This window comes from Thalassophryne amazonica, chromosome 7 (genome assembly GCF_902500255.1).
Source record: "Thalassophryne amazonica chromosome 7, fThaAma1.1, whole genome shotgun sequence".
Classification (NCBI taxonomy): domain Eukaryota; kingdom Metazoa; phylum Chordata; class Actinopteri; order Batrachoidiformes; family Batrachoididae; genus Thalassophryne; species Thalassophryne amazonica.
The window spans coordinates 83,670,958-83,684,350 of NC_047109.1; the positions used below are offsets into that span (position 1 = coordinate 83,670,958).

Sequence of the window (13,393 nt, forward strand, 5' to 3'; positions counted from 1 at the left end):
AACATCACATCTACAGGGAGCCTTGGGACTCGGCCAAACATAAGCTGAAACGGCACATACCCTGTAGTTTTGTGAACTGTTGCATTATATGCAAATGTCAATGTCTGTATCTGTTGGGGCCATTTGTGTTTCTCTCTTAGAGGAAGGGATCGCAGCATGCCTCAGTGTCCAGTTGAATTTTTCAGTCCCACCATTTCCCATTGGATGGTATGCTGTAGTATGTGACTTGGAGACCCCGGATAATCTGAGCAGTTCAGCTATGAGCTCACTTTCAAAACTGGTACCCTGATCAGAATGAATACGCTCAGGGAAACCATACACACAGAAAATGTGATCCCACAGTTTCTTAGCCACTTGTTTAGCAGTCTGATTTGTACAAGGGAAAGCATGAGCCAATTTAGTGAAGTGATCTGTCACGACAAGAACATCCACAGAATGCTGCTTGCTATCCTCAGCACTCCAGAAGTCAAAACACACCAGTTCCATAGGAGCGGAAGTTCTGATGTTTTCAAGAGGGGCTCGAGCAAAAGGGTCAGGTGTTTTGGCCAGAATACACTTTTGGCAGCGCTTGATGTACTCTTTAACATCAGACTCCATTTTTGGCCAAAAGAACCGCTGCCTTGCGAGATGCAGAGTCCTGGCCTGCCCCTGATGTCCAGCAGCATCATGTATGCCATGCAATGCTTTTTCCTTGAGGCTGTCTGGCAGTGTATTGCAGTCTTTTCTGCTTACTAACGTGGTCCTTTGTAACTCTGTAGAGGACACCGTTTCGAACCTTGAGTCTGTCCCACTGTTTGATAAGCACCATGGGTTTTACATTAAGTCCCACTCTTTCGCGTCGGGAAGGGCATCTCCTGTGAATGACAAAAGGTATAATCGTGGAAATAAGGGGATCCAGTTCCTGACTGTGCTGAAGATCCAGTAGTGTGAACATAGGCAGTGTGTCTTGCCCTGGTGGCGACAGATCCTGAACAGACTAGATAAACTCCACAGCTCTCATCTCAGCAGCAACCTCTCCTTGATCATGAACATCCAAAACAGCTTTAACAACCATAGCATCAGAAGGACATCTGAGAGAGCCAGGCTGAATCGCCACTGCCCCACGACTTGATTTCTTTACCCGGTGACACTGAACCTTCAACCGGAAGGTGTCTTGAATACCATCTTGGCTGACGGCTTCGGCTTCAGCAAGAAGACGACTGTACTGCTCTGTGATGAGCCTGTGACTGACTGTTTTTGCAAAAGGGTCTCTACTGAGTGCATCAACCACTACATTTTTGGTGCTGGGTATATATTTCAGATCGAATGTGTAAGGGCCGAGTTTGGATACCCAGCATTGCTCACATGCATCAAGCTTAGGTTTTGTCATGATATAAGTTAGAGGGTTGTTATCAGTCCACACAGTAAAAGAATGGCCTCTTAACCAGTGACTGAATTTCTCGCACACGCTCCATTTCAAAGCTAAAAACTCAAGCCTGTGAGCTGGGTATTTCTTTTGAGAACTGCTTAGAGTTTTGCTGGCAAACGCTATGGGACATGCTTTCCCTTCACCTGCTGGTATTTGGGACAACACAGCCCCAAGGCCATCTAATGATACATCAATGGAGAGAATCAGAGGCCGAGAGAAATCTGGATGTGAAAGGATGACACAGTTTAGCAGACTCTGTTTCAGGCTTCTCAGGGCTATATCACAATCATCTGTCCAATCAGAGGGTCTGAGCTTACTATAGGAACCACCGTTGGAACTTGGCTTGACCTTTCCACGTTTCTTTTGTCTGGCAGTAAGAACAAACAATAACTTGGCCATGGAGGAGCAGTTGGGGATGAAGTGTTGGTAATAAAAAACCATCCCAAGGAAGGATTTTATCCTCTTCACTGATGGAGTACAGCCATCATCCTCCATCAAGTCTGCTTTTGACATCTTTGTTATGGCCTCAATTTTTGCAGGGTCCACCGACACCCCATCGCCATTGATAGTAGGACCAAGAAACTTGACTGAAGATCTTAGCAAGTGGCATTTCTTTGGACTCAGTTTAAGGTTATGAAGTCGTAACCTCTGAAAAACCATTTCCAACCTCCTCAAAGCCTCTTCTTCGGTGGCGGCAAACACAAGAACATTGTCAAGGTAGCACAACAGACTGCTGAAATTCAGATCTCCAAATATGCTGAGGATCATGCGCATAAAAGAGGCAGGACTGTTACACAAACACTGTGGCATCCTGTTGTATTCATACAGCCCCACAGGAGTTGTAAATGCCGTGTATTTCTTGTCCTCTTCTGCCATCGGAATGTTGCAAAATCCAGAGGTCAAGTCCATTGTGCTGAAATAGGTGTTCCCACCCAAGGCAGCCAGACAGTCTGACTGATGTGGTAATGGGTGTGCATCCTTGAGAGTCCTTGCATTTAGCCACCTGAAGTCTGTGCAAAGTCTCAAACTGCCATCTTTTTTCCCACACAAGCACGAGAGGAGAGGCATAGTCACTCACTGACTTTCTTATAATCTCCTGCTCTTCCATTTCAGACAGGACCTGCCGTAATTTCTGGTAATGTGCTGGTGGTACGCGCCGATATGGGAGGCGGAATGGTCTGTCATCAGTGAGTCTGATGCGATGTTTGAAACCTCTTGCTTCACCACAGTCCAGCGCGTGTTTGGAAAAGATGTCGTATTTCTCCAGCATTTCAACCAACTTTTCCTTCCCCAATTGGTCAGTCTGACACTGATCAATATCAATGTCAGCCAGCCCAACTTGTCGTAGTCGCTCTTTTAGATCATCATCTTCCTGTTCGGCTCTTTCAGGTTGGTTGGTGCCCTGAAAAACTTCAAAATCCTCCACAGCCAGACAGGGAGAGACATCTGCCAACTTACTATTTCTCTTCAGGGTAATAGGTTTGTCTGTCAGGTTAGTGACTCTCATGGGAATCCATCAGTCACCCCACAACGGTGTAATAACACCGCCAACTGTTACATCTGGAAGCTCTTCACCTCTCCACCGGGATGAGTTAGCAAGAGGTTGAGGAACTGCTCACACTCCGGGACAAGACCACCACTGGACGTAAGACACCAGTAGTCATTAGTCACCTTTAACTGATGTATGAGGAATCTGATAACATTTGTGCCAATGATCAAGTCATCACGTTGGCCAGGCACCACAAGAACAGGTACAATACAACTTTGTCCATATAATTTCATTTCCACCTCATACATGCATTTTGGTTTACTCAATGTCCCCCCACAACCTACTAACACAACCTCCTGACTGATAGGAATTGGAGCTGAATGCATGTTCTCACTCAACATCTTTAGCTCTGCCTGCTCGCTGAACGTACAGGCCATAGAACCAGAATCAAGCATCCCCTGCACCTGAAATGTATTATTTATGCTAACAGGGGTGTAAAACAATTCATCAAAACAACCCATTCTCTGGGTGTTTTGTGCCATTACTTTGACACCAGCTGATGCAGTTGCACATGCTTTTAAATACTGTTGTTCAATGTCATTGTTTGGGGTTTCTTTATCGCCCACACATCCCTCCACCAAATGCGGGCCAGGTAGTTTAACGGCTGGGTGTTTTGTAGCTGGAAGACCTGCTGACCCCTGCCAGGAAGGGGGTTGGGGCAATCCTTTTTAATGTGGTTTGGTTCAAAGCATGCCAGACACAAGCGTCCCTGTCTGCAGTGAGCAAGAGTGGAGTGCTCCAAAGACTGGCAGACTCTACAGGCTCTCCGCTGAAGCTGATCAGAAGGGGCTTGCTTATGTCTAACTTGATTATTCTGCGATAGTGCACGGTCAAAGAGACTGACTAATGTTTTAAGGCAGTTATCATTACAAGAGGGCCTGAATGTTACACTACTTTCACCCTGGACAGGTGACTCTACTGAGTGGCGAGCTGTCCCCGGGTCTTCCAATGCAGGAGTCTGAGCGTGAACTGTTAGAGGCTTAAGGTGCTTTGATTTGGAGAGTGCCTGTTCCTTCATTTCAATTTGATGGCGATCAATGTGCTCTTGAATCTCACTGGCTGTCCACCTATCTGGTGCTTTGAACTTAAAGATTGCAGCAAGGGCACGATCTGGGCAATGTTTAACAAACATCATGGCTGCTTCTTGGCAAGGATCTTCCATATGTCGACCCAGCCTTTTCAAGCCTTCCTCTGCAGCATCAACTGCTTTGTTAAGGCGGAGCCAGTACTCTACAGGGGTCTCTCCTACCACTGGAACTGTACTGTAAAAATCAGCCATGGGCATACATGAGTAGGTTATTTTGCTGAAATGTTGTCGGAGGATGTCGTAAATGATCTTTGGATTTTCTTGAGGATTCATGGATGAGCTGCTTCTCAAAGTTACCCTCACTATATCCTTAGCCTTTCCCATTAACTTAGACATTATCTCAATATGCTGTACTTTCAGCGGTATGGCTCGCTTCCTGAAATATACTTCCATTAGCTCTTCCCACTCACAAACTGTATTCTTGTCGGACCCATCCCCCCTGAAGACTGGAGGCTCTTTCACATCTGACTGTAGGACAAGCTTTGCACCAGTCAGGTTGAGGTAAGTGGCATCACTGGGTAGCCGAGCTGCACTGCTCTGAGCCTGTGCACTGCTTACACCCCTTTCTTCACACTCATTCCTCAAATGTTCTTTTAAAGACTGTCCCACTTGCTGGGCAATATGAATTATAAGATTATTGAGAGCTGGATCATTTGTATCTGGAAGGTTTAAAAGTGACTGACTACAACCAGAAGCTGCAGTAACAGGTATGTGGGTAGAACAAAAAGCTGGTGAATCTACATTAATTGCACCTCGGACAGGAGTAACAGGTAAGTCATGGATAAATTTCCCCCTTCCAATACCAAAACCAACATTGCTAGCTGACACCGTGTCCTCATCCATTATTCCCGTCACATAAGTCATTATTTCTTTCTTTTTTTTTTTTTTTTTTTTTTGGTACTAAAATTTATGAATGCAACCTCTGGTGACCAAACTGACGTTAACCCATGGCTCCAAAAGTGATACTGAACCAGCCTGGAGCAGTGCCAATCTGGGTCACGGCACCACTGTAACCGGTCTGAAGTGACACCCTGGTTTGAATAGTACTCTGCGTTGTGTTGTGTACGATAAAGAAGGAGTCGAGGACAACTTCTGCCTTGCGGACCCAGGGGATTTATTCTCTCTCCACACCACCTCTCTCTGTGCAAAACACATTTACATCAAATCAAATCAATTTTATTTATATAGCGCCAAATCACAACAAACAGTTGCCCCAAGGCGCTTTATATTGTAAGGCAAGGCCATACAATAATTACGGAAAAACCCCAACGGTCAAAACGACCCCCTGTGAGCAAGCACTTGGCAACAGTGGGAAGGAAAAACTCCCTTTTAACAGGAAGAAACCTCCAGCAGAACCAGGCTCAGGGAGGGGCAGTCTTCTGCTGGGACTGGTTGGGGCTGAGGGAGAGAACCAGGAAAAAGACATGCTGTGGAGGGGAGCAGAGATCAATCACAAATGATTAAATGCAGAGTGGTGCATACAGAGCAAAAAGAGAAAGAAACACTCAGTGCATCATGGGAACACCCCAGCAGTCTAAGTCTATAGCAGCATAACTAAGGGATGGTTCAGGGTCACCTGATCCAGCCCTAACTATAAGCTTTAGCAAAAAGGAATGTTTTAAGCCTAATCTTAAAAGTAGAGAGGGTGTCTGTCTCCCTGATCTGAATTAGGAGCTGGTTCCACAGGAGAGGAGCCTGAAAGCTGAAGGCTCTGCCTCCCATTCTACTCTTACAAACCCTAGGAACTACAAGTAAGCCTGCAGTCTGAGAGCGAAGCGCTCTATTGGGGTGATATGGTACTACGAGGTCCCTAAGATAAGATGGGACCTGATTATTCAAAACCTTATAAGTAAGAAGAAGAATTTTAAATTCTATTCTAGAATTAACAGGAAGCCAATGAAGAGAGGCCAATATGGGTGAGATATGCTCTCTCCTTCTAGTCCCTGTCAGTACTCTAGCTGCAGCATTTTGAATTAACTGAAGGATTTTCAGGGAACTTTTAGGACAAATGAATTACAATAGTCCAGCCTAGAGGAAATAAATGCATGAATTAGTTTTTCAGCATCACTCTGAGACCTTTCCAATTTTAGAGATATTGCGCAAATGCAAAAAAGCAGTCCTACATATTTGTTTAATATGCGCATAGAATGACATATCCTGATCAAAAATGACTCCAAGATTTCTCACAGTATTACTAGAGGTCAGGGTAATGCCATCCAGAGTAAGGATCTGGTTAGACACCATGTTTCTAAGATTTGTGGGGCCAAGTACAATAACTTCAGTTTTATCTGAGTTTAAAAGGAGGAAATTAGAGGTCATCCATGTCTTTATGTCTGTAAGACAATCCTGCAGTTTAGCTAATTGGTGTGTGTCCTCTGGCTTCATGGATAGATAAAGCTGGGTATCATCTGCGTAACAATGAAAATTTAAGCAATGCCGCCTAATAATACTGCCTAAGGGAAACATGTATAAAGTGAATAAAATTGGTCCTAGCACAGAACCTTGTGGAACTCAATTAACCTTAGTCTGTGAAGAAGATTCCCCATTTACATGAACAAATTGTAATCTATTAGATAAATATGATTCAAACCACCGCAGCGCAGTGCCTTTAATACCTATGGCATGCTCTAATCTCTGTAATAAAATTTTATGGTCAACAGTATCAAAAGCAGCACTGAGGTCTAACAGAACAAGCACAGAAATGAGTCCACTGTCTGAGGCCATAAGAAGATCATTTGTAACCTTCACTAATGCTGTTTCGGTACTATGATGAATTCTAAAACCTGACTGAAACTCTTCAAATAGACCATTCCTCTGCAGATGATCAGTTAGCTGTTTTACAACTACCCTTTCAAGAATTTTTGAGAGAAAAGGAAGGTTGGAGATTGACCTATAATTAGCTAAGATAGCTGGGTCAAGTGATGGCTTTTTAAGTAATGGTTTAATTACTGCCACCTTAAAAGCCTGTGGTACATAGCCAGCTAATAAAGATAGATTGATCATATTTAAGATCGAAGCATTAATTAATGGTAGGGCTCCCTTGAGCAGCCTGGTAGGAATGGGGTCTAATAGACATGTTGATGGTTTGGAGGAAGTAACTAATGAAAATAACTCAGACAGAACAATCGGAGAGAAAGTCTAACCAAATACCGGCATCACTGACAACAGCCAAAGATAACGATACGTCTTTGGGATGGTTATGAGTAATTTTTTCTCTAATAGTTCAAATTTTATTAGCAAAGAAAATCATGAAGTCATTACTAGTTAAAGTTAAAGGAATACTTGGCTCAATAGAGCTCTGACTCTTTGCCAGCCTGGCTACAGTGCTGAAAAGAAACCTGGGGTTGTTCTTATTTTCTTCAATTAGTGATGAGTAGTAAGATGTCCTAGCTTTACGGAGGGCTTTTTTATAGAGCAACAGACTCTTTTTCCAGGCTAAGTGAAGATCTTCTAAATTAGTGAGACGCCATTTCCTCTCCAACTTACGGGTTATCTGCTTTAAGCTGCGAGTTTGTGAGTTATACCACGGAGTCAGGCACTTCTGATTTAAGGCTCTCTTTTTCAGAGGAGCTACAGCATCCAAAGTTGTCTTCAATGAGGATGTAAAACTACTGACGAGATACTCCATCTCACTTACAGAGTTTAGGTAGCTACTCTGCCCTGTGTTGGTATATGGCATTAGAGAACATAAAGAAGGAATCATATCCTTAAACCTAGTTACAGCGCTTTCTGAAAGACTTCTAGTGTAATGAAACTTATTCCCCACTGCTGGGTAGTCCATCAGAGTAAATGTAAATGTTATTAAGAAATGATCAGACAGAAGGGAGTTTTCAGGGAATACTGTTAAGTCTTCAATTTCCATACCATAAGTCAGAACAAGATCTAAGATATGATTAAAGTGGTGGGTGGACTCATTTACATTTTGAGCAAAGCCAATTGAGTCTAATAATAGATTAAATGCAGTGTTGAGGCTGTCATTCTCAGCATCTGTGTGGATGTTGAAATCGCCCACTATAATTATCTTATCTGAGCCAAGCACTAAGTCAGACAAAAGGTCTGAAAATTCAGAGAGAAACTCACAGTAACGACCAGGTGGACGATAGATAATAACAAATAAAACTGGTTTTTGGGACTTCCAATTTGGATGGACAAGACTAAGAGTCAAGCTTTCAAATGAATTAAAGCTCTGTCTGGGTTTTTGATTAATTAATATGCTGGAATGGAAGATTGCTGCTAATCCTCCGCCTCGGCCTGTGCTACGAGCGTTCTGGCAGTTAGTGTGACTCGGGGGTGTTGACTCATTTAAACTAACATATTCATCCTGCTGTAACCAGGTTTCTGTAAGGCAGAATAAATCAATATGTTGATCAATTATTATATCATTTACTAACAGGGACTTAGAAGAGAGAGATCTAATGTTTAATAGACCACATTTAACGACCCCTGGAAGACGACTGAGGAAAATAGCACGAATCTACATCATATGACATCGCGGATGGGTCAAAGGTCACGCAACAGAGATACATCTTGTCAAAATAAAAGCCCCCCAAAATAAATACAGAAACAAATATGAAGACACACACACACAAAAAAAACATACAAACAGACAGGCACCTGGATTTTGTGAAATATGTTTACATTTAGACACTGGTTACATATAGTACTTTGGGTTTACGTGACATGTTTGTTATGCATTCACAGATTGTCCGCAAATCAGCTGCAAAGCAGATGTAATAAAAACGCTTTATTCGTGGCCAATTTGTATGCATTCGCTACAACATATTTTAGTTTGTGATGTTGACATGATGGGCACGCAATATATCTGTTTTACACACTGTCCCTGTCCGCTGCCAAACCGCAAGTCCCCATCAGTTGCGGATATCAGCAGTTAACGGCAGATATACAGCGCATAGAGTGAGTATGTATTGTGTATGAACTGAGTATATATGGAGTATGTAAGGCGGATGTCATCCGCATTCACATTTTTGAACAGCTCAAATCCTGGCTGCGGACATGCGTGCCTCTGTGGATGATCACGGGCGTGTTCGGATGACGGCCGACTCATACAGGCATGTTACACGGATATTGCGGATGTTTGGCGAATATGGGCCAATTTTGTGCGCAATCCATACGCAAATCCTCCTAAACGCCAGTGGGACAGGGCCCTTAGATTGTATTCGGAATACGAGCAATATGAGTTTCCTCAGCTTTTCCAAAGCCTAGGAGTGTACACCATAAAATGCAGTAAATTAATACACAGATGAATGAGTTCATCATCTCTAGTTTGCTAACATGATAACCCAGAAACAATGCTCTCATCTTGTACATCTCTACTGTAAATTGCAAGTGCACATAATGGGGACAAACTTGATTACAAACAAACAAAAAATACCCATTGTTTTGCTTATGCAATATACCATAAACCTGTGCCACCTGCTGGACATGTCTGGGATTAATCTTATCACATGCATGATGAAAATTAGGAGCAGGTATTGTTGAAGTTACATGTAGCTTGAACTGATCTTGTTTGCTAGTTTCTTTCATTTCATTTTATTTTTCTTGAATTAGAGTGTATTTTGACTCGTGACTCGTGAGTAAGTCAATTCATATTAATTGCCAATTTTCCCCATTTTTATTTTGATTACTGACTGAAATGCTATAATCCTTTGTCATGCTACATTAACAACAGTCACCCTGTGTGGTGGTGATACAGTGGACTACTCCCCAAAACAATTTTTTGTTGTCGCTTTGTTTTTTCCACAGGGTAGCCAATAGGCTAGATACTATGTGCTGGGAGTCGGTGAGTTAGTCATGTGTCATGTTACTGTCACCAAACTTGAGATACACATTATACACAGTGAACCAAGAAGCCTACTGATCTTTGGACCAAAAGGTCAAAGGGTCACTGGGGCGTATTTTGTACAAAAAAAAAATAAATAAATAAAAAAAATAAAAAAAAAAATCTTGTGAGTATAATAACTTCTTTCCTCAATCCCTGACTGTCACCAAATTTGCATGGTAGCCCCAAAAGGCATATTGATTTTAGTGTCAAAATCACTGAATCGCTTTGTGCAGTCTATGTGCTTGGTTTTTTTTTTTTTTACATCAGCAGATAAAGGCACACAGGTGCAACTGTCAGTGGCATAGCAACCTCAGCATGGGCCCCAGTGAAAGACATATTGACGGACCCTATGAGCATGTTACGAGTTATTAGGTGTACATGCGTAATTGCGTGCAATCACGCACATGCACACACCCACTGACACTATGAGGTCTATATCGATTTTTTCCAACAGTGTGCTGGATTTTACAATCAAATAAATTACTTGGTTTATGGTATCAAGAAGGTCAAGAATCTTACTTTAACACCCCAGCTCTGAATCACATGTGCACAACAGTCTGTAGCAGCCAACATACCTCATCATCACTCAGACAGCAGGAGAGGAGCTGTCTAATTCATGGCAGTGCTGAAATGATTACTAAATAATTTTCTTGCAAAGTCAAAAGTGCACCCCTGCATGATAAACTTTAAGGCAAGAACAGATAATAAGAAAATGAAAGCCTACGGCATGACAAGACAGAAGAAGAGAGATATTATTGGGGGTTTTTTACGCTTTATTTAAAGATCTTCCGATAGACACCCCCCCCCCCCCCCCGGCGCACAGCGGTGATCAAACAGGGAAGGGGCATGGCAACCCACCACAGTCACATTATTATAAGATACCCCAAGTTCCCTGAAAAATATTTGGCTCAGTGGAAGGGCATCTTGTGAGCCTTGCGCTGGGTAAAATCCTCTATTACATCCCCAATGTCCAACTCCCTGGCTCTTGAGTTTTCAATGGAGAGGATAGCTAATCCACTCAACTGCTCCTGCCCCATGGAGCTCCTCAGGTATGTCTGGATCATTTTTAACTTGGAAAACAATCTCTCAGCTGACTTCACTGTCATCGGCAACGTCAGAAAGAGGAGCGGCCCGGGCCTGGACTTGTCAGTGGGCTGTTGGCGATGGCTACTGACAGTGCTGGGGGAAAAAAAAAAACTGTCTAATTTAGTCTGCTTTGCTCTCTTCTTCTCTCTTCTGTCCTTTCTGTTATTACTGCCAGATTTATGTTTGTAGGAAGACATTTTTTCCACAAGGTCTTTGGTGTCACTAGTTGCCATAAATCTAGCTATGTCATTGGTTGACATGGAGGCAGTGTTTACTTTACCCAGCATCACTGCATAGCATTTTATAAAATACCCCAACAGACATTACATTATTCCTTTAACTGAGTATTCTTTATTGTACATTTAGCCTATTATTCATAAAAAACAAACAAACAAACAAAAAAAAAAACATAATTTTGGAATATATTGTGCTTAACTATTTCACCATTTCGGAAACATGACAGAGATAGGGTTGCTTCAAGGCTATAAGGTAATGAATCAGCTGCGTAAGGTGCACGATGTGCACAGTGCACGTCACTGGGATAATGTGATAATGTGGATTAGTTCAGACAAATTCACGGGCCCCTATATGTACCAGGCCCCAGTACGATGGCACATGCTGCACTGTGTATCCCTACACCACTGGAACCTGTGTACCCTAGCATATGCAGTAGTGTGAAAATTGGCACGTTAAGGTAAGTTTTTCCTTTTAATAATACCTTGTTTACACCACACGCTCTTTATGATTTATTGTGTTGACTTCATTGACATTAATATGCAGATTTATGCAGCGAACTCCTCTAATATCTAATCAGCTCATCTACACCCTTTAGGGTATCCATGTTGTAAATATGAAGTGCCTACCATGTATTGTTCCTGAGTCGCCATGCTCAAATATTACACATTATTATATGGCTATGATGGTACGCGCGCTCTGATTGGCTGATTTCCAGTCTGATGTTTTCCCATATCAGACCATTACCATGACAATCAGTCCGGATCGCGTATACGATTTGCGACTTTGTTTACAAGTTTCACAGTGCGAAATAAAACAAAACAAAAAGCGAACAAAGAAATTAGGAGCACGGAAGAGGACGGTTCTCCGAGTGAATTTTATTACACTGACGAGTTTGAATTGGAGGAATTAACAGCAAACAAGCTCGAAGTGGACATGCAAAATGAAGACCAACAAGATGAAAACACAGCTCTGAACAGCCAAATTTAAGACCTCGGCCTGATATTTTCTCATACAGAACTCGCGCTCGGTTAATAATCCTTTATTATTTAACCAATCACCTTTGATTTACAGGTCAGGTGACCCCCGTGCAATCATATAAAACCATATTTTTGGTTACCTCATCTGTAATGGAGCAAATATGGAAAAACTGAACTGAACTGGGAGGATGCTGCACTAACACTACTTCACTGTTCAAACAGGACGGTATACATCTCCATGTTTCTCTGTGCTCACTGAGACACACCTACTTTCAAACTGTCCAAGCAAACCAGGCACAGCAAGTAGTCTTATGCAAAATCTTGTTACAGATGAGAATTTTTTTTACATCACAGAAGTTATACACATTCCATGTAACCACAATAATATTTAACGCCATTTTAAACACATGAGAAAATCTCATCACGAGCACTGTGTGGCTTTTTTTAGGTGTGCACCAATGCCAAATGTGTGTATGCATCTAATCAGACAGGTTTGCAGGAGACAATCCCAGCGTTCACCTGAACTTTACATTCAACTGGCAGCACATTGCTGACGCAGCACATCCCTTTGTAGCTCTGAAAGTTCCTGAAGCAGTGAGCCTCCACCCTGCCTCCAAGGTGTTAACCCACCCAGTTCACTCACCTTGCTCGCTGCCTCAGGGTGAATTACTTGGCGGATATGGAGCTGCCCATGTGTACACAAACACACTGACGTGCCCGCGCCCATGTTGTTCACCTCATTCGTCAATTGCAGATGAAACTTCAAAGAGAGACATCAAGCTTTTACAAATTAAACAATTAAAATAATCACAGTCTAGCCTCAGCTATGGGAACTCCTGGGGATTGCTACATTTGAGACATTGACATAATTTCTGATGATGTAGGTTCTTGCAAATATACAAGCGCAAGATGCTTATCATCATTGATTTTAGATAAACCCCTACCTGGTTCAGAGCAGCCTCAAGGTTTGTTGCTGTAGAGACACAATCTGCTCCAGATCCATTCTCCTCTTCCACACTCTCCTCAACCAAATCCTCCTCCTCCTCCTCTTCTTTTTCCCTTGACAAATCTGAGAGATCGGGCTTAAGCACGAGCTCATTCACCCTGCCCAACTGGTTCAGAGACAACAAAACATGTCAGGCTTGAATCAGTCACCTTCACAAAAACTGCCAGACAGATAGAACAGTTTGAAAAGGATTCCATGTTG

General features: G+C 42.6%; 1 protein-coding gene across 11 annotated transcripts in view; it reads right to left on the reverse strand.

The window, feature by feature from the left end:
• esrp1 (epithelial splicing regulatory protein 1) overlaps nucleotides 1-13,393 on the reverse strand; it is a 46,902-nt gene that overhangs the window by 30,991 nt on the left and 2,518 nt on the right. For all 11 annotated transcript variants that reach the window (XM_034174860.1, XM_034174863.1, XM_034174859.1 and 8 more), the window contains exons 2-3: nucleotides 13,131-13,298; nucleotides 12,830-12,946 (exon numbers count right to left, since the gene is read on the reverse strand). In XM_034174860.1, coding sequence (XP_034030751.1) covers nucleotides 12,830-12,946; nucleotides 13,131-13,298 — 285 coding nt within the window. The remainder of the gene's footprint in view (nucleotides 1-12,829; nucleotides 12,947-13,130; nucleotides 13,299-13,393) is intronic.